We start from the raw sequence: 20,188 nt of genomic DNA on the forward strand, positions 1-20,188 counted from the left end.
AATTTAGAGCAACCCTTTCCCTTTCCCCTCTCCCTTCTCCAAGCGATACCTTTCCTTCCCTCCTTTCCACTGAGCCCCAGTTCAAGTGTTTGTAATGCAAAATCAAGTCAATAGGTAGTAATGACGATTAATAGAGCATCTACTCAGTTGTGTAAGAAGCTTCAAAACCTTGTGCCCCAAAGCTGCCGAAGTATGCAACATGAAAGATTCAAGTAGGAGTTCAGCAGAAAAATAGGAGGCATGTGTCACTCCAGTTAGGACACGATCAAAGCTTCAGATAAATGTAGAGAAATGCGTAAGAGGAAGGGGACTGCCTTGCTACCTCCTCACAAATTGTTCAGGCTGCATGCTAAAAACTATACAGCAAGACGCTTAAATTCTCATTCCAGCAGCACAGGATGCAGATAATGAACAGTCAGCGTGAGGCTCGTACCTGCTCCTGGGGGGCCTCTCATTCCGGGGGGGCCCATGCCTCCTTCTGGTCCTCTTGGGCCTGGCACCCCAGGAAGCCCGGGGATTCGGGGGCAGGAATCCACGTCTGCAGGTGGCCCCGGTTCACCTGAAATGGGAACCCCCACTTGTGTGACGGACTCAAATCTTACACACAAGCTCCTTCCGTGTTCTCAAGTTAGTCAGGCTTCGGTCTCTACACTGAAGAACCGAAGAATGTTCAACCACCCAATATAGGCTCCGTGAAGGCGGGACTGCTGTTCACTGTGGGCTGCGTGAAGAATTTCCAGAGCATTCTGTTAAATAAACTAATGACTGGCTGACTGAATGAATGGCATCTCAGAGGAAGCAAAAAAAAGTATGGAATGGAGAAAGTTGATTGGGGCAGCAACAGTTTGGGAAATCCCCTGGATTTCTAATCTTTGGGCAACTTTTTACAAAATGGCAGCCACACTTAGCAGTGGGAGAGCTACCGTGGGTTCCTGTGCTCAACTGAACGCGTCTCTAATCCGTTCGTTGTACATTTCGGCCACGCGGGCTTCCGTATAGTCCATGACTCAGACAGAATTTCAAGGTCGCCAGGGGCACCACAGCAGCAACTTTCAACCTTGAGTGCGTGTCGGTTGCAATTTTCCAGGGAACTATACATGAATCTGCTGATGCTGGGGTCCCACTCCAGAAACACCGATTTAACTGTAGAGCACGTGGCCTGGGCAGTGCCCTCAAGCTTGATCACGTAATAAACCCAGCCTGGGAGCTTTTCAAAAGTACCAGTGCTGGGACCCCACCTAGACTTATCAAGTGGGAATTTCTGGGGGTGGGAGCTAGGCATCAGCAGTTTTTTAAACTCCCCAGATGACTCCGATGCCGGCCGAGGCTTCAGCACCGTTTAGCGCTAAGGACTTGCAGTGCTGATGTTTGCACATCAGAATCATCTGGCCACTTTGCCAGAGCCCAGGGTTTCTGAGCACGTAGGTCTGGAATAGACCCCAACATCTGCACATCTAACATGTTCCCAGGTGAGGCTACTGGGGCTGATCTGGGGATCTCACTTGGAGAACCACTGCTCTGAAGGCGTGAATGTTTTTCCTCCTTGGTGATGTTCACATCTTTAAGATATTTTTTCTTTTTTCCCTTTTCTTTTCTTTTTTTTTTAAGTTTATTTTTGAGGGGCACCTGCGTGGCTCAGTGGGTTAAGCGACCGACCTCAGCTAAGGTCATGATCTCATGGGTTTTGAGCCGCGTAGGGCTCTGTGCTGACAGCTCAGAGCCTTGAGTCTGCTTTGGATTCTGTGCTTCCCTCTCTGTCTCTGTCCCCTACTCGCTTTCTGTCCCTCTCTGTTGAAAACAAATAAACGTTAAAAAAAATTAAAGTTTATTTTTGAGAGGGAGAGAGCGAACAGGAGAGGGGCAGAGAGAGGTTGGGGGGGACAGAGGATCCGAAGTGGTGCTCGAACTTACGAACCAGGAGATCATGACTTGAGCCAAAGTCAGCCACTTAACCCACTGAGCCACCCGGGTGTCCCAAGATATTTTTTTCTAAAGTTTCATTCAGTCACCCTACAAATAATCCACAAGGGGAAAGAAATAATCATAACACTAACCAATAATAATAACAGCTAATATGAACAGCTTGTCATGCACCGGGCTCTGTGCTAATTGCTTTGTGATCAAAGGCTCCAAACAAGCCCGTGTGTGTGTGTGCCGCTATTACTAGAACATTACAGGTGAGAAAACCCAGGTTCAGGTATGTAAGTGACATATCTAAGGTCACACAGCTGACACATGGCAGAGTTTAGATCAAAATCCAAGATGGCCTGGCTCCAAAACTGTGCTCTTAACCACAACACCATACTGCCTACAGAACTCTTCACATTAGCGTGATAAATTCCAAGAAATACAACATATTTTACTTTTAATTTTTTTTTTATTTTGCCAATGTTTGTTTATTTTTGAGAGACAGAGAGACAGAGTGTGAGTGGGGAGGGGCAGAGAGAGAGAGGGAGACACAGAATCTGAAGCAGGCTCCTTGAACTCACGAACCATGAGATCATGACTTGAGCCGAAGCTGGACGCTTAACTGTCTGAGCCATTCAGGCACCGTATTTGAAATACACCGTATTTGAAAACACACTGCTCATCAGCTATGGGTTTCTTAAAATTCATACAAATGTGCAAAAAAAATTTAAGAATATCAGTGACTAGGGGCGCCGGGGTGGCTCAGTCGGTTAAGCATTTGACGTTGGCTTAGGCCAATTCATAGGTTTGAGCCCCACGTCGGGCTCTGTGCTGACAGCTCAGAGCCTGGAGCCTGCTTCAGATTCTGTGTCTCCCTCGCTCTCTGCCCCTCCCCCGCTCATGCTCTGTCTCTCAAATATAAATAAACATTTTTTTAAAATAGCAGTAATTAGGCAGCAAGAAAACTGTAGAAAATGTGGTCATAGTGACATCATAGGCTGCATTTTAGTTAATATGTCTGTGCAAAATGTACTTGAACCCTGTAAGCTGTTTGGAATTTAATCTCTCCTAAAATATTGTATGAAACCACAACCAACACTGAGTTGCATGTATATTTACAGTACATACAGTTTAATGTAAAACATAGCTTTTCCATTCTGGGTGACTTGAGAGAGATGTATATGAATAATTTCTATTTTCCCTGGATAACCTTGCGAATTCTGACGGAGTGAAGGAAGGAAGGAAGTAAGGGAACAGGGGGTACGTATTTGGCTCGTGCTTCATATTTAGGATTCTGGTGTTATCTTCAAATCAGTTTATACATACAGACCCAGAGAGACACTAAAAGGATGGATGGAGGTGGAAACATTAAATATGAAATTACGAATTTTATTTTTTTAAGTTTACTTATTTTATTTTGAGAGAGAGAGCACACAAGCGGGGGGAGGGGCAGAGGGGGTGGGTAGAGAATCCCAAGTAGGCTCCACACTGTCAGCGCAGAGCCTGACGTGGGGCTCAAACCCACGGACAGGGAGATCATGACCTGAGTGGAAATCAAGAGTCGGATGCTTAACCGACTGAACGACCCTGACACCCCAAAAGTGAAACTTTTAAATATAAACATTTAAAATAGCAGCCTTTTAAAAAAAATCTGATTTTGCTTTTCTTTACTTTTTAATAAACCAGAAGCTGAGTGGGAGGGGCCAGAGCATCTCTTGTGTAGGGACCCCGCATTCCGGACCAATTTTCATTGGGGTTAATAACAAAGGCCTGGAAAAGAGCAAATGCGTGCACTCACTGTGTTTCTTTGCTTTTTTTGAGAAACTCTTTTTAGTCTGTTTGAAAACCCCAGACACGAAATAATATGTTGCTTCTGCCTCTGGAGGGGTAAGTGAACATTTAGTTGAAAAGAATCATGGCATTTTTATTGTAACGCACCAAGAAATTTGCTCCTTGAAAATGGACCTCGATGTTATGGGAAAACCTTGCCACAGCCCCTTACTGGGTATGAAGGATCCGTCTTTTCATATTGTTGTTGCTACTTATTTTAGGGATGTTCTATGTGTTTATATGGTAGAATTCATAAAGAAACTTGCATTGGTATGTACTAGCCCTTGACAGACAAAGCACTCACACTCTGGGCCTGAGTTGAAATTCTGTAAGCTGAGCGTCTTCCCTGCTTTGACAACCTTATAATGAGGCTCAGCTTTAGGACGCTCTAATATAGGGTTACTGTATCCGTAATGAGGAAGCGAACACACTGAAACCTCATATAATTACAGCACCCCATCTACAAAAATGTAACAAAGTTTAACTCACAAACAGAGTAGAAAAGGCAAGTGCAGAAATAAACAGAAGCCAGATTTAGAGGAAATGACTAATTTTATAGCAATGCTTACCTCTGGCACCTGGAGAGATCCAAAGCCAAAAATCCAAGCGCCACGTAATGATTTTCATGTGGGGGAAAGAGATTTTAAACGTGTGAATTAGGACCAAAGTGAAATAGGTTATTCGAGGATACACATAATAATTTGAGGATGGCATCAGTAATGAGCAGAATGACAGCATCTTATTTACATGACAAGTCTACATCGATGTTACTGACAAGAACGGCTCTGATTTCATAATGGGATGTTCGTATCTAGAAAAAACTGAAATAGAGCTCTCTTGCACAATATAAAATTCGAGCTGATTTCATATGGCGAATATGCTCCAATCTAACATATACAGAATTCTGTTCACGGGCAGGCTTCTGAAAATTTCATATTATTTATGTGCTTTAGCTCAGTGTTACAGGTTATGCACAGAAAGGAAACATGAGAGGAATCCAAGTACAAGCTCTAGTCATGTTGCTCTATGATCCATCAGAAAGCAGTGCGGCTTATATTTATTCTTTGGACTGCAGTGCTAATTGAGGACACTGCAAACTATTCTGAACTGATACCACATTATCGTCATATTGATTAAGGATCTCCAAAGATATTACTTCTGCCAATCTCAAGTATGCATGTCTGTTTGCCCTTCCAACTCTTCCTTGGCTGGTTTTGACCCGAAGTTGGAAACGTGTGGGCTACTGAGCTTAAACTGAGTAGCCTTTTCACCTTCACAGGAACTAGTATACTTTACAGAAAAAGTTAAATAAAGCATCTAAGAAAATCAATGGGAATTTGGGGACAGAAATGAATAGACAGTCCTCACATACAATAATCAAATCAGTCTTTGCCTCTTGTGTGAGGGAACACGGATTTAGGTACCTTAAAGATGCTGCACGTAAAATCAACTCCTAACTTGCAAACTTATTCTAATGATAAACATTAGTTTACCAAGCATAAGACTCTGTAGTGAGGCCTGAAATAAATATAATCTTTATATCGGAAACAGACTAACTCAGAAGAAACTGTAGGCAATTTCAGAATAATTACTTTCTGAAAGTGGACCATCACAATTAATACTTTTAAAAAGGCTGCATGTAGGCTTGGTGGGTGAGATAATTAGGCACTAGGAGCTTACCTGGAGGCCCAGGGGGCCCTTGCCTGCCTGGAAAGCCAGGTAAACCCTTCTCCCCAGGAGATCCCGGAAGTCCAGGTGGCCCCTGCAGTCCCGGGAATCCAATTGGTCCTACAAAGAACATAAAAATAGGGGCCTGGAACAGAGCAATATCAAGACAATGCAGGTCTGAGGGGCTGAACTCAGAGATTCACTTCAGCAAAATTCAGGGCCAATTCGGTCTTAGAATCCAGGCGAGTTTCTCACTTTTTTCTGTAAAGCTGAGAAGAGCTGCCTCCGTCTGAAGGAAACACAACAGTCTATCAAAAGGACTAAGGAAAATGGTTTCACGATCAAGACAAAACTAAAGGAGAAGGAAAAAGCCTGTAATCCTGAACTTTCTCGGCAGACAGTGGACGGGGAGCGCAAACAAGGAAGAAGGCTTGGCCATCTGGGAAAACGTGTCCCCTGGCCTGAGCTCCCACCTCTCTTCCTCACAATCTCCCTTTCAGCCCCACCGGCCATTCAGTGCCTCGCATATGCGGTTCCTTCTCTTCCGTGCCCACCGAGGCCTCATTCTGTACAGTGCTCAGCAAGTCTCACTTCCTCGAGAAAGCCATCTCCAGAGCCCCAGCCCAAGTCCCTAGAATTGTGTTTCCTTTACTCAGAGCGCCTGCCTCCATTTATATGGATGACCCTTTAGTGGGAATGTTTCTCTTCCCCCATGAAACTCTATGCTGAATAAGAATGGGGACTCTGTTTAAACTTGTTCACTGTTACGTTCCTGTAGGTACCTAATAAATGTTTGTGGGATAGATCAAATACAATAAAACCTTGGATTGCGAATAACTTGTTCTGCGAGTGTTCCACAAGATGAGCAAACATCTCGAACAAATTTTAACTTGATAAACGAGCGATGTCTTGTAATACCAGTGGTAAGTGACACCGAGCATCACATGATCCCAGCTGAGCCAATGGTTCTTCTCTCTCTTGCTCACTGTGGGATTGTGGGTGATAGTCTCCCATGCTCAGATGCTCGATCTCAGGCCACAGAAATCAGTGATTTTTCAGAACTCTGGAAGGTGCCCACAATTGACAATAGTGTATTTTTTGTCACTTCAAAGCACCTCTGGACAGTCCTTTCTTTTCCATACAAGAGTGAGCTTAGGGATGTTTTGCTTCATTCTAGGTCAGGCTGCCTGCAGAGAGAGACCCTTTCCTCTGCCGCCGTATTGCCAGTTACATTAAATACAGTATAGGATGAGTTTATTAATACTGTACTGTAGTCAATATCTGTGTGAGTGTATACAGTGGACCCCATGCAGAAAAAGGTTCCGTTGAGCCAACAGCAGCGATTCTGTTGGTGATAGTGAAAGTCATCCTACACAATAACCCTCCTGTCTCCTGTATCCCTCACACCAGCCACAAAGGTTTTCAAAAGTAAGTGCAGGTTAATTTGTTTACTTTTCTTTTCACTTTGTATTTTCTTTATTATTTTTTGTTATATTACAGTATTGTGATCCCTTTTATATGAATATTTGGGGTTATGGAACGAATCATCTGAGTTTCCATTATTTCTTATGGGGAAATTCACTTTGATATACAAGTGCTTTGGATTACAAGCATGTTTCCAGAATGAATTATGCTCACAAACCAAGGTTTCACTGTATTTCCCAACAAGTCTGAAAACATAAACTGAAGAAACTCCCTCCTCTCTTCCACAGTTAAACACTCTTTGGGCCATGTGCCTGCTGGGATGGGAGTTAAGAAGCATGCTTGGGGGGGAGGGGGTGCCTGGGTGGCTCAGTCAATTGGGCGTCTGACTTCAGCCCAGGTCATGATCTCGTGATTTGTGAGTTCAAGCCCCTCATATCGGGCTCTGTGCTGACAGCTCGGAGCCTGGAGCCTGCTTTGGATTCTGTGTCTCCCCCTCTCTCTGTAACCTCCCATGCTCATGCTCTGTCTCTCTCTGTCTCTCAATAATAAATAAACGTTAAAAAAATTTTTTAAGAAGCACACTTAGGGGTCTCATCAATATTTCTAACTCTTTGTATGTCCTTTGGTTACCTCTACTGCATGCTATTTCCCCAATCCTGAAGAATATTTCCAGGTGGAGGTTCATTCTCCAGAGCAGTAAATGGGAAGGAGGAGGGTCTTATTTGGGAAAGGGACAAGGTTGTATAGCTAACCTCCTCCTCCCTTTGGTGACTTGGCTTGTAGCATGTTTGTCCAATTCTGGGGTTCAATAACTGGAAGCCCACATACCTGCAGATATAAGCCACATTCTCCAAAATTTATTTTACTGCCAGTAAAGTTGAAGATGCTTGTTGTGTATTGTTGTGCAGGTTGTGCACTGCACCATTACAGGGATGCTATTTGCACTGTAGTCATGTCATTTTGATCCCCTTTTTTCCCTAAACTTTGGCTTTATTTTGCGCTTGGCTCAGACGTTAGGCAGGGTGCCAATTATTGGGAAGACTTTGACAGTTACTTACCTATGACATTAAGGGAGCTCAAATGAGTAACCATTATTGGTCCCTTTCAACAAAAAAGTTCTATGAACTGAATAGTTCTCTGAAATCCTGGTGACCAAAAACTAATATCCTCAAATACTAGCAGTTAGGTAAAAATGAATTAAAACAACTATTTTAGCTTTAAATGGTGGGGGAATTCAGTAATGGAGACTCTTTCAGGACTATAAAAAAGCCAGGTCAGCAGTCTCAAACCAAACTGTCCAGTACAGAAGCCACTAACCACATGTAGCTACTGAGCCCTTGAAATGGACACATCCAAACTGGGCTATGCTGTAAGCTTAAAACACACACCAGACTTCAAAGGTGAGGGGGAGTGTCTCATCTGGAGAGGAACTAGGTTCGTACACATGGCCCTGGTGGCCGCATGGATAATTTATACCAATGATGATATGCTAAGGTAACATTTGAATATACTAGGTTAAAGAAAATATGAAAGTTCATTTCACTTGTTTCTTTTTACTTCTTAAAATGTGGCTACTACATCTTTTAATTACATGTATAACTTGCATTATATTTCTTTTAAAAAAAATATATATATATACACATAAAAGTTTATTTACTTATTTTGAGAAAGTGAGAGAAAGAGAGGCAGAGAATTCCAAGAAGGTTCTACACTGTCAGTGCAGAGTCCAACGTGGGGCTTCAACTCACAAACGGTGAACTCATGACCTGAGCCAAAATCCAGAAGTGGACACTTAACTGACTGAGCCACCCAGGCGCCTGTCCCGTGTTTTATTTCTATTGCTCAGTTCTGGTCTAGGAGATTATCAAGTACGTTGTTAGGGGCTGAGGGTGAACTTGTGTTTCTTCTTCTTACTTACCCAAATGTCACCCAAACGTTAAGACTCTTTGGGAAAGTCAGGGCATTTTGGAAATGCAGTCACTATTTCCATAGGAAATGAGAATTACCTCACCGTGGTGCAGAACCCCAGACCCTGAAGGGCAAGATCACAAAAGTCTTCACACACTACTTCAGAAATAACTTGCATTCCTACCTTTCTGTCCATCTTTTCCATCACATCCTGGGAAGCCTTTGCGTCCTGGAGGGCCTGGGGGGCCCGGGGGGCCCGGGGGACCCGGCAGACCCCGGTCTCCTGGTTCCCCTTTCGGAAGGTCAACACTCCCAGGGGGGCCCGGGGGCCCGGGTGCTCCTGACCACAAGGAAGAAACAAAAAGCGTCTTTCAGTCAAAGACAAATATGAGTGCTGGCTGCCTGAGAGCGTCTAAAGGAAAGTAACTGAATGCAAGCAAAAGATGGGGGGGCAGGGGGGAACCAGAAGAAGAAAAAAAAATGAACAATATCAGAAGTGAAACAGCGAGTGTCCCCTGGAGGTGAAGCTGGGAGATGGTGTAAGTGGCCCGTCAGCAGCCGTTAGACAAATGAACCTACGGAAAGCCTTCCTTCCCTTCCAAGCCATTCCTTCTGGAAGCATGGTTTTATGGTTTTTCTTTGCATGCCATCCCACTGCTTTGATATGACAGGTAGAAGGACAGATGGATGGACAGAAGGACAGATGGGCAAACAGAGAGATGGATGACAGGCTTTTGAGAAAACCTGGCTGATGGAAAAGGAATATTCACTCAACTACATGTACAATTCTATCTGAAAACAGGTGTCGACGCACAGGAAGTGAGCCCAAATCCTATTCTCCTTAGCTACCTAGAATATTTTTGAGCATTTTCATTTTTCTCAGGGTAAAATAGAATCACATAATATTTTATCCTGCCCCAACTAAAATCCCAAAGATTTAAAGGCAGTGGGTTGGGTCTCTCTGAAAGAGCTCCGTGAGCTATTAGGAACATGACTGTGTGCACTTTGCAAAACCCCACGGCACCACGCTGTCTCCCCACGCCCCAGCCGGCTCAGGTCAGCCCCTACTCTGAAATACTGCCTTGCTGGGCTTTGTCCCCGCCAAGGGCTGAGAGGAACAATGTGTTCTGTTAGCAGCACTTGAACAGACTGCTTCTGTGTGTGCCAGGCCTGGGCGTGGTCATGCTGGCCCATGGCGGTGCACGTGGCAGGTGCCAGAAACCAACAGGCAGAGTGAGATCCCCCCCCCACACACACCCCCACCAGCCACTTCTGACCCCTTGTGCTCAGCATCCCCCTGGCGCTGGCAATGAGAAGGGTCTGCTGGGAGTCAGTGTCCCCAGACGGAGATGCTTGGTAGAGCTGGACAGAAGACTGAGCTCTGAGCTCTGGCTCTGGGGGTGGTCCTGGCAGCCGGGCACTGCCCACACTCCACCTCTCCCCTCCGCCAGACTGTCGGGGCTGCTGAGGGCCTGTGACTCCGCCATTCTCTGGTCCTATAATCCTCCGGAGCTGGCAGCATCTAAGGAAAGGAGTGCCAACGTCCTCTGCCAGGATTTTATCATACCTCTTGGACCATCGGGGCCGGGAGGTCCCTGATCGCCGGGGAAACCTGGGTCAGGAATGTCACCTTCAGGAGCTCTTCCTGTGGCACCTGCAGGACCAGGTGATCCAGGTCTCCCTGAGGAGGGACGTGTTCGGAGATCAGCCTTATCACATTTGGAAGGTTTTGACTGAGTTAGTGCCAGAGGAAAAAGCTTGCTGCTTCTTACCTGGGGGACCGGGGGGACCTTCTTCTCCAGGAAGGCCTGGGGGAGAAATTCCTGGGCTCCCGGGGTCTCCTGTCTCCCCTTTCGGCCCAGGTATGCCCATTGGGCCAGGTGGGCCCACTTCATGCGAGCCTTAACGAGGGAAACAGCATTAGTTTTCCCTGTTTGTTCCTCTTGTGGCTCCTGGAAAAGAACTGCTTCCAAAGGGGGTGACAGGGACACAGCGGGTTGCGCTGAGAACAACCGCCTGCCCAGTGGTGGCCCGAAAGGCTGCGGACTCCCCCTGGGTCGCCATGTACCCTCTTGCGCCCTAGCACACGGTCAGGCACAGGTTGGGTTTATTTTATGGTTATTTCCCAGACTAAAAACAACAACAACAATACAACAGCTGATCAACGCTCCAATGAGTTCCAGCAATAAGTCACTATGAACAAACTGGTTTGAAATTTAAGGTGGAAATTCACATATAAATGGAAGCATCATGGAACTTCCCACGGAAAAGGGGGAAGGAACATCACTGGTTTCTTGGGGGAGGCACACATATAATCAGACTATTTGGAAGAGCCCCTAAAATGAATCCTACGTGACTGACCTACATTAATTCTTGACCTTCTGGACTGTACAAAGATTCTGTCTCTCTTCAGCAACGGGGCCCGACCTAGGAGCACAACAACCCAACTCTCCACCGGAGACCCTCAGACCTCCGTGTCTGATTCCAGCTGCCTTGTCTGATCACGAGCTTAGTTTCCTGAGACACTAAAGCAGCAAACGGGCCCTATATTCAAACGCCAGAACAAATCTCAAATGCGGCTGTTAATGATGAGCCTATTCGTGATAACAAAAATACCAGCAATTTGCTCAGGTAATTTGTTTTAGCAGCAGCCTGTGGAGGGGTGCTAAAACTAGTAATTAGGCCCACGGGGTCGTACTTGGCATCGCAACACTTAAAACAAGACCATAACAAGACCTCCCAACCATTTCTTTGTTATCTGTCACATTTTGAAATCTGGCCCCACCTAAAGCAATTACTCAGCGGCGCCTGGGTGGCTCAGTCGGTTAGGCCTCAGACTTCGGCTCAGGTCACAATCTCGCGGTCCGTGAGTTTGAGCCCCGCGTCGGGCTCTGTGCTGACAGCTCAGAGCCTGGAGCCTATTTCGGATTCTGTGTCTCCCTCTCTCTCTGACCCTCCCCCATTCATGCTCTGTCTCTCTCTGTCTCAAAAATAAATAAACGTTAAAAAAAAAAAAATAAAGCAATTACTCAGAGTATTTTTAGCAGGGAGAAAGCCCCAAGTAACATCAACAGAAGTCACTGTTAACCAGCCACTCCTTCTTAAATTGGGTTTTCTCAAAGGTCCTTCTTACGTAAGTCCATCGTCAGTATGAGAAATAGTTCAATAGTGTGCCTCTAAACTAAGCCAGTTTCTTAGTTTCTCGCCCCAAGTTGTGTGCGGTAAAGGCACGCCAGCGGTATCTCATGGTCTCCTGACTGCAGTTTAATCGCTCACAAAGGGTTTTCTCTTACCTGAAGCGCCTTTGGCTCCTTTCTGACCCTTTAAACCATGTAAGCCATTCAGACCAGGCGACCCGGAGGGACCTGAAACACATCAGGGGCCTGTGATCCACTGGGGAAGACCGGATGTTGAAGTCCACCCGTCACCCAGCACAGGCACCACCCAGGGGAGATGATTCACTGACGGCACCCCGACAGCTTCTCCAGGAGGGAGCCATGAGATCCTACCATCTAGATGTCATTATCAAGGCTAAGTCCGTGCCAGTGGTTATTACTTAACTCATTCATCTGATGGATACTTTCTGCAAGGCAGCTTAACGCATTTCTTTGGTTTTAACACACTGCTCTTGGTCTCTGACCATATCATGGATGTCTCTCTCTATCCAGATATAGTCTAGAATTACTGACTGTTAGTTCAGCAAGGGACCTTAGATTCTATGACAATGAACTCATCCTAGAAAAGAGAAAAGAGATTGGAATGGAGCAAACCGAGACCTCCTTCCTCCCAGGCTCAGGATCTGTCCACTCCATCACAGTGTGTGGATACTAATTTCTTTGGGATGTAGTCAGGTAAAGATAGTAAGACAGTAAGGACAGGTGGGGCCTGTGGCATACTGGGGAATACATGACACATTTAACTTTTCTTTAAGCACCGTACTACTCAGAAAGAAGAGGCCTACAGGTCAAGTTTGTTGATGCTATTTCTTTGCAGCTACTTCTTTCAAAAAGAACCACTCTGATGCCTCTTTACTGAAACTAAATTTATTTCATAACGATCAATGAAAACTCCAGTCTCCGTAATTAGGTATGATCTCATTGATGTCTGCATCTCTAGAACCTTCTGCCAGGCATCAGTATAGTCCTCTAAGGAGACATCTACCAACCTGACTTTACTTAAGTTGTCATTGAACACTGAACACCTATAAATCTAAAGACTTACAAATATATCACTATTTAAAATATGTATTTACAAATATACAACTATTTAAAATACATATAATACATTTATATAATATATAGTATACTTGTACTTATACAGTACAAGGGATTTATAGGGACGGAGTAGAGAAAGAAAACAAGGGACGGACGGAGGGAAGGAGGGAGAGAGGAAGGGGAAAAAGGCAGACAACTGATACGTACAGAATGTTTCCCCGGGAGCTGAGCCCTCCACCACATGATTCATACATGTCTTGTCTTACTGACTGATTTGGAGGAAAGAATCTTCTCCTCAGCCCCTGTCCAAACCTTGTGACCTTCCAAATTCATTGGTGGATCTTCATCCAAGGCTGAGAGCCAGCCAGCCATTCCTTGTTTAGGGCCACGTCCCTCTCATTTACAATAGTAACACCCTAGCACACAGAAGGTGCCCCTCGCCTACCCCACGACACCTACACACAGCTCTCTTGATGCCCATGTCCCGGTGCCTGCCCCACGCTGTGCAACAAGTGTGTCTTTGGGTGAGTGGGTTACTTTGGGTAAACTAAGTACAAGATCGGGTCTTCTTAGTCTTCCCAAGCCCCCACTTGGCACGTCTCCTGACACGCAGTTGGTGTTCAGCAGGTGTTTGTTGAATGAGTGAGTGGATGCATGAATGAATGAGTGAATGAGAAAATGTGCAATAGGGAGGGCCAGTGAATGGATGGAAAGAAAGCTGCAGGAAGGAGGGAGTCCAACTTCTCTTTGCATGTTACACGTTCTTTGATAGATTTATGGGAGGAATAAGAGTTGGTGAAGTTACAGGCATCCATTTGTGTATAAATAATTTATGTGCTAATTATTATCTCTTCATTAATATGCAAGTCCTCTGTGGGCTTCTTATTTAAAGATGGAACACTTAGCTGGTTCCATTCGATTTATTATCTGTACTTGAAATGGACACTTAGTCTATTTTTAAACTCTAAACTTCAGATCAGTGCAAATGAGCCGTATTCTCTCACACCAAAAAAAAAGGGGGGGGCCGCACCCTTATTTTTCCTAAAGCTCTTATTTCCTAACCACTTTTAACAGCTCTGGCTGAGTTTATTTTTCAATCCTTTTTCCTATTAATGAGCCAACGTTTCAAGTTTGCACCAAAAGAACACACAGACCTTCATCTGCCAGATCTGGATATTTATTGCCATCTATCTGAAATGATAATAGATTTTTTGAGAACACTTTGCTATTTCAATGTGTTTTGATCTCCAGCTTAAGCCACCAAGATTGATGGCTTGGGGGACTTCGCTGGGGTGGAATGTCTCAGCTTCTGCCAACTCTGCATTGTCCCATCAACACGTCCAGATCCCGGGCTGTCACAGGCCCAGCCCCTCACCATTGTTGAACTGGCCGACCCTTATCTGACCCAATGTTATCTTTCTAAATTGAATGCAGCTACATCTGGGTAGGATTTTAAGGACAATTTTTCCTTTTTACTGAAAGCTTTTTATCAATCCCATCTCTAAATCAGAAAGTTGTTCATGCATAAAATATATACAGCGCAGATGAGAGGCAATTAGGCTAACAAAGCACATTCCTTGGTAATGAGGATTTTTTTATTCACCTCTCTGGCCAACCTCTGGCTTACCAACCATCATTTAAGGCTGCATCTCACTGCACTCACGGGCCAGGGCACTCTATCCCCACTCAGAGAATCGAACCTTCTGCTCCAGCCCTCATGGGAATCACAGCCTCCATGCGGGTTAGCCAGCCCACTCTGAGACTGGTTTTCCACTGGGGTTTTCTTTTGTTCTAAAGCCTGAAAATGCTACTCTATCCCCAGTAGCCTTTATACAGGTTTATACTTTTAATGGGATGACTGCCTCATCCCTGTTTGTGAGGGATTTTCCCGAGGCACCCCTCGGTCCCAGGCAAACCGGGACAGCTGGTCACCCAAAGGTGAAAGCCGATGGGAAAGAGACCTACGTAACTACAGGTTAATGGCCGAACGAAGTTGAAAGCTTATCAAAACAGATTCTGAATTTATTTGTAATCCAGAAAATACGGGAGTGCTTACTAAGGACAAGCACCGGAGCATAAAGACATGGTCTCCTAACCCCTGGAGCTTCAGTCCCCAAATGTACTTAGTGACAGCTGCTGACAAGACAATGCAGAGCAAGAGAGAAACAATCCCTGACCCGATAGAACAAATAGGCAATTACATCGAGAGTGATAAGTGCTGTGTGGGTGCAGGGCCGGAAGGGACGCTCCCTTCGGTGTAGAAGCAGGAGAACATTTCCATGATTTTCTCGGCTGTGAGATGCATGGCATTTCTTTCTGGGTACAAGACATTTCGAGGTGCCTTTTCTCTGACGTGACAGCGTGCTTGCCACCAGCCAAAATAACCCATGGCACCTCTTTACACTTGTCATGGTGCAAACAGCTGTCTTTAGGTTTTCGTTATCGCGATCTCAGAACGCCCAACGAGGAGCTGAGTGTCTTCCTTTCAAAAGAGGGCAAATGGTATCCAGCCATTTTTAGCAGATGTTTAAGTTCAAGTTTAAATCTGACTGAACTCAAGCAGGACTGGGAATCCATGTGGCCAGTTCCAGCAGGGCAAACAACTTTGAGTTCAACAGCTGGTTTGTTCAAACAAGATAATCAGTCCCCTTGACTTATTTAGAACATACTTCAAATATTTAGTTTCTCAGATCAAAGTGTTTCTGCTGGAGCACGGTTCATTTTTATATCAGCAGGATATACGGCAACAATGGATTTATGTTGTGGCCGTTTTAATTTTTAGGAATGTAGCGCACGGTTTTGTTTTGTTGTTTTAAAGCCCGGTCGTTTGTTGGGCTGTTTGCAGCGAAACAGTGTCACTGCATGGTCAGGAAGCACCATTGCAACATCCGTCTGTATCGTTCCGATGGGTACTTGGGCTGACATGTTCATTTTCTCCCCTTCTCCCAACAAACTCATTATTTCATACCACGGAACTATGATGTCAGGGGAGACTGAATTTTCGAGTAATTCTGTTCCTCAGTCAACGTCATTAGCTACTGGTATTTTAATAACCTACCATAGTGAAATGATGTGATAAACGCAAACTAAATCGAGAGACAGACAAACCCACAATAGTGACATGAGCCTGGTCACTTCAGTCAAACTGAGTGTATATTGTTTTCAAACCAAGAGGTTTGAAAGTCCTTGCTATTTTTATTAAACTAGGAGGGTGAGAAGAAAGGGAAATGCAGTAGGAGTGGTTAATAATGGAAATAAATGAAAAAAAAATTTTTTTTAACCGATTTCATCTTCCAACACTCAAAACAGTTGTCCAAGAACACCCCACCAGGGTAACAGGGATTTCCAGGGACAGCAAATGGCCACAATCACTAGATAAACTTTTAACATAAAAAATGATCACTTGGTGGGGGTGCCTGGGTGGCTCAGTCAGTTAAGCATCCAACTCTTGACTTTGGCTCAGGCCATGAGCTCACAGTTTGTGAGCTCAAGCCCTGCGTTGGGCTCTGCATTGACAGTGTGGAGCGTGCTCGGGATCCTCTCTCTCCTTCTCTCTCTGCCCCTCCCACACACGCTCTTTCTCCCTTTCTCAAAATAAAGAGAAACTTTGAAAGAAGTGATCATTTTGCCTGAGACCCTAAATTTATCACAAATCACCGCACTTCACATCCAGTGCCAGTGAAGAGGGAGAAGAACGATGCAAAGACATCTTGTTCAGTGATGGGAAGCAGAAGCCAAATATTTGGCCACATGGAAATACCTAAGTGTACCAACTCTCCAAAATAAAGGGTTCCCTTCTCTGCAGAGTTGTTCCAAGTACTTGCTGGAAAACAGGAATTATCTGAAAACTACTCGATGAGGGAAGAGATGAAAGTGTGGAAAGTTTTCATTTGGATTTTCAAAACAACAAGGCAACTAAGAACCCAAAGGAGGGGTTTCCAACTCTTCTGCGAGGAAGTAATTTTCATTTGACCAGAGTTTAGTACATGGATGAGTCACCTAGCAGAAGGAAACTGAGAAGAAAGGGGAGGGGAGCTTGATTACAGGAATCCACCAACCAGGGCTTGAACCTTCATCAGCTTATTCAAGTGAAGACCCTCATCTTCATCACTACTAGTTCAGTTGTTCATTCTCGATTTGTCCATGCCTCTTTTCTTAATTTACTCACAAATTTAAAAAATATAGGGGCGCCTGGGTGGCTCCGTCGGTTAAGCGTCCGACTTCAGCTCAGGTCATGATCTCGCAGTCTGTGAGTTCGAGCCCCGCGTCGCGCTCTGTGCTGACAGCTCGGAGCCTGGAGCCTGCCTCGGATTCTGTGTCTCCCTCTCTCTCCGCCCCTCCCCCGCTCACACTCTGTCTCCCTCTCAAAAATAAACATCAAAAAATTAAAAAAAATATTTACAGTAGCCCTCCAAAAAACTTACTGGGTATCCACTGGATGCCAAGGATATAAAATCACCTTCTACTTGGTAAGAAAGACTTCTCAACAATATACAATATAGGTGCTGTGCTAGAAGTATACACAAAGTGGCCATGAAAAGCTTTTTTTCTCTAAAATGGAAGAAATGGATGAAAGAAGAATAAGTAGTACCATGGAGGGATGGAGGGGCATGAAGATTTGTTAATAACAAATAAATATGGCAGGTGATATGATATATGATATTACTGTAACCACACTTATAGCCAGTGCACTATTACCCATAAAGACCAAAAATGCAACCAGGAAAAAAATGTTTCTTTATCTAACAAAGTTCACGAATACGAGTAACTTTCTCCATGGCATTTTATTCTTTTCCTTCCACTTAACACAATTGGTAAATATATATTTATTTACGTATATGTTTTTAATATGTCTCCCTTGCTACATCCACTGTGAGCTCCATGAAGTCAGTAACCATGTCTATTTTCCTCAAAATTGTGTGCCTAGCGTCTAACGCACAATCTAGAACGTAACAGACACCTCACTATCTAAGGGAAGAACAAATGAAGAGGCCTGAACTCTACAGGAAACACTGGGGGGAATGCCCTAAAAAAATGGCGGCAGCACCATTTTGGTAGAAGGCAGGTCAAGACACTAGATGCACGGCCTGAAGCTGTGAGGGAGGGAGAAGAAGGTGCTAACGGGCATCTGTGGGAAAGGGGAGGGAGCCATGAGCCAGACCAGTGTCACTCAGGGCAGAAGCACCGCAATCTGCCCTCATGGGGGGGGGCTTCCTTTTTACCTTTTATTCCCGGATGACCTGGTGTCCCCGGGTCCCCCATCATGCCTCTTGGCCCAGGATCCCCCATGTCTCCTGGATGTCCCTTCAGCCCAGGTACTCCTGGATCACCTGAGGATAAGAAGGAGGTTCTGCAGACACCCAGTTGATATATGAGTCACCTTAATGGGGAAGGTAGGTCATCTGTATTCTTAATACATGGGAACATTGTCTTTTTTTTTTTAATTTTTTTTAATTTTTTTGTCCTAGACCTCCTAACTCTAGAGAGAAAAATATATACTTAGCCTCAGATGGAGCAAATACACTTTGGAGTGATTAAAGTTGCCAACTGCAATTTCAAACTTTCATTATATTCTGAATGTGTGACATCTGCCTTAAGTCTAAAGGAGAAAAGAAAACCAGCATCTGAATGGCAGGTAGATTAAGGAAGGATGGAAAGGGGCTTTTATCTGTCAGCCCATCACTTTGTACCTGGATCCTTGCCAGGCTCTTAACAGGTGTTGTCTTCGTTTACTTCCAGACCAACCCAATGAGACTAGACTAGCTCAAACTTACAAGACAGGAATGGGTAAGTTTCAGTCATCTGTCCAAAGTCACAGGTCTAGGAAATGGCAGAGTCACATCTGAAACTAGGTCTAAGTGAAAGCTGGCCTCTTCCGTTACACCAGAAGATAGATGAGTGCCCGGAAATTTCCAGGCTCCTTTCAAGGTACCTGGACAGCCTGGTGGTCCGGAGGAGCCAGGTAGTCCTGGCCTTCCAGGTGGTCCTCTGGGCCCTTGAACACCCGGCAAGCCCCGCTCTCCAGGTGCTCCAAGATGTCCTACAGAAAGAAAGATCAAACACCTGAATAATTGGACACTGGTCTTTGAGATGGTGAATCTATAATTATCTCCAACTACAGCCCCTGCCATCCTTTTCTATTATTACTTGTTTATATTTATAATTTCTCTATTGAAAAGATAACATTAAGGAAAAAATGAAAACAAAACACTTCGAATCCTCCCACCTTAATACAATTTTTCATATGTGTAACAATGTGCAAATAAGGCCCACGATGTTATATTTTGATGTTTTAAATTAGCATCGTATTACAAGCAATGGCCAAGTTTGCCATTATTTTTCTAATTACTGTTTTTAAATGACTAGCTGATAGCTTAGGGAGTTAACCTTAATTAATCTAATTTTCTCTTACTATTGGCCACTCAAGGTATTTCTCTTTGCTGTTATGCATAATGATCTTTACACATTTTTAATCGATTTTTGTCATATCAAATCATTTCCTTAGGAAAAATTCCTAGGAGTAGAACATTTCTAGGTAACATTATATGATATTTTGGGGTTTTAAAAATGCATTAAAATGCTGAACTATTTCAAAGTAAATCACAGACATCAAGGAATTCCATTCCTAAATACTTTAAGAGGCATGCCTGAAAAAAAAAAACACCATTCTCCTACATGGCCAAAATAACATCATCACAGCCAAGAAACTTCAGAACAACCATTAACATCATCTAGTACTCCTTCCATACTTGAATTGCCCCAAGTGTGCCCTTAATTGTCCTTTACAGCTCGTGTGTCATCACTGGGTCCCATTCCAGAACCACACGTTGCTTCTGGTGGCTCCTTCCCTTAAGTTAAAGAAAAAAATCTACTAGAGTCTCTTTCTCGGGACAGAGACTTGCTGAAGAGAACATTTCGCATTGCCTTTTTGGTCTTTTAGAAGAGACCATTCTGTTCTTGACAGAGGCTGTTAAATGGTTTATTTAACAGTTCAGGGCCGCACCTCTCACACCACCCCGTGTAACCCCCCGAGATCTCGTGTGCTCCCTGAGGACCTGATGGTTTGTTGGCTCCTTTTCCTGCTAATTCAGTCAAAGGAAATAATATCTCACATTTACTTTAATTATATTTATTTGATTACTAGGGAAGATGACTATTTCCGCACGTGCTTATGTATATTGTATCACTTTAATACAATTTAGACGTCTAGGATAAGCCGATAGTCTGTGCTGAAA

At 44.4% G+C, this 20,188-nt stretch overlaps 1 protein-coding gene across 12 annotated transcripts in view; it reads right to left on the bottom strand.

The window, feature by feature from the left end:
• COL4A4 (collagen type IV alpha 4 chain) overlaps window positions 1-20,188 on the bottom strand; it is a 130,148-nt gene that overhangs the window by 13,795 nt on the left and 96,165 nt on the right. For 9 of the 12 annotated variants that reach the window (XM_027048808.2, XM_027048814.2, XM_053215885.1 and 6 more), the window contains 9 exons: window positions 18,886-18,993; window positions 18,176-18,283; window positions 12,033-12,104; window positions 10,512-10,640; window positions 10,307-10,420; window positions 8,924-9,079; window positions 5,419-5,526; window positions 4,308-4,316; window positions 434-559 (listed from right to left, as the gene is read on the bottom strand). In XM_027048808.2, the coding sequence (XP_026904609.2) occupies window positions 434-559; window positions 4,308-4,316; window positions 5,419-5,526; window positions 8,924-9,079; window positions 10,307-10,420; window positions 10,512-10,640; window positions 12,033-12,104; window positions 18,176-18,283; window positions 18,886-18,993 (930 nt within the window). Of the gene's footprint in view, window positions 1-433; window positions 560-4,307; window positions 4,317-5,403; window positions 5,527-8,923; window positions 9,080-10,306; window positions 10,421-10,511; window positions 10,641-12,032; window positions 12,105-18,175; window positions 18,284-18,885; window positions 18,994-20,188 lie in introns of all 12 variants that reach the window. The other 3 variants (XM_053215887.1, XM_053215883.1, XM_053215884.1) reach the window with 2 other exon arrangements.

The sequence above is a fragment of the Acinonyx jubatus genome, chromosome C1 (assembly GCF_027475565.1).
Source record: "Acinonyx jubatus isolate Ajub_Pintada_27869175 chromosome C1, VMU_Ajub_asm_v1.0, whole genome shotgun sequence".
In the NCBI taxonomy this organism is placed as follows: domain Eukaryota; kingdom Metazoa; phylum Chordata; class Mammalia; order Carnivora; family Felidae; genus Acinonyx; species Acinonyx jubatus.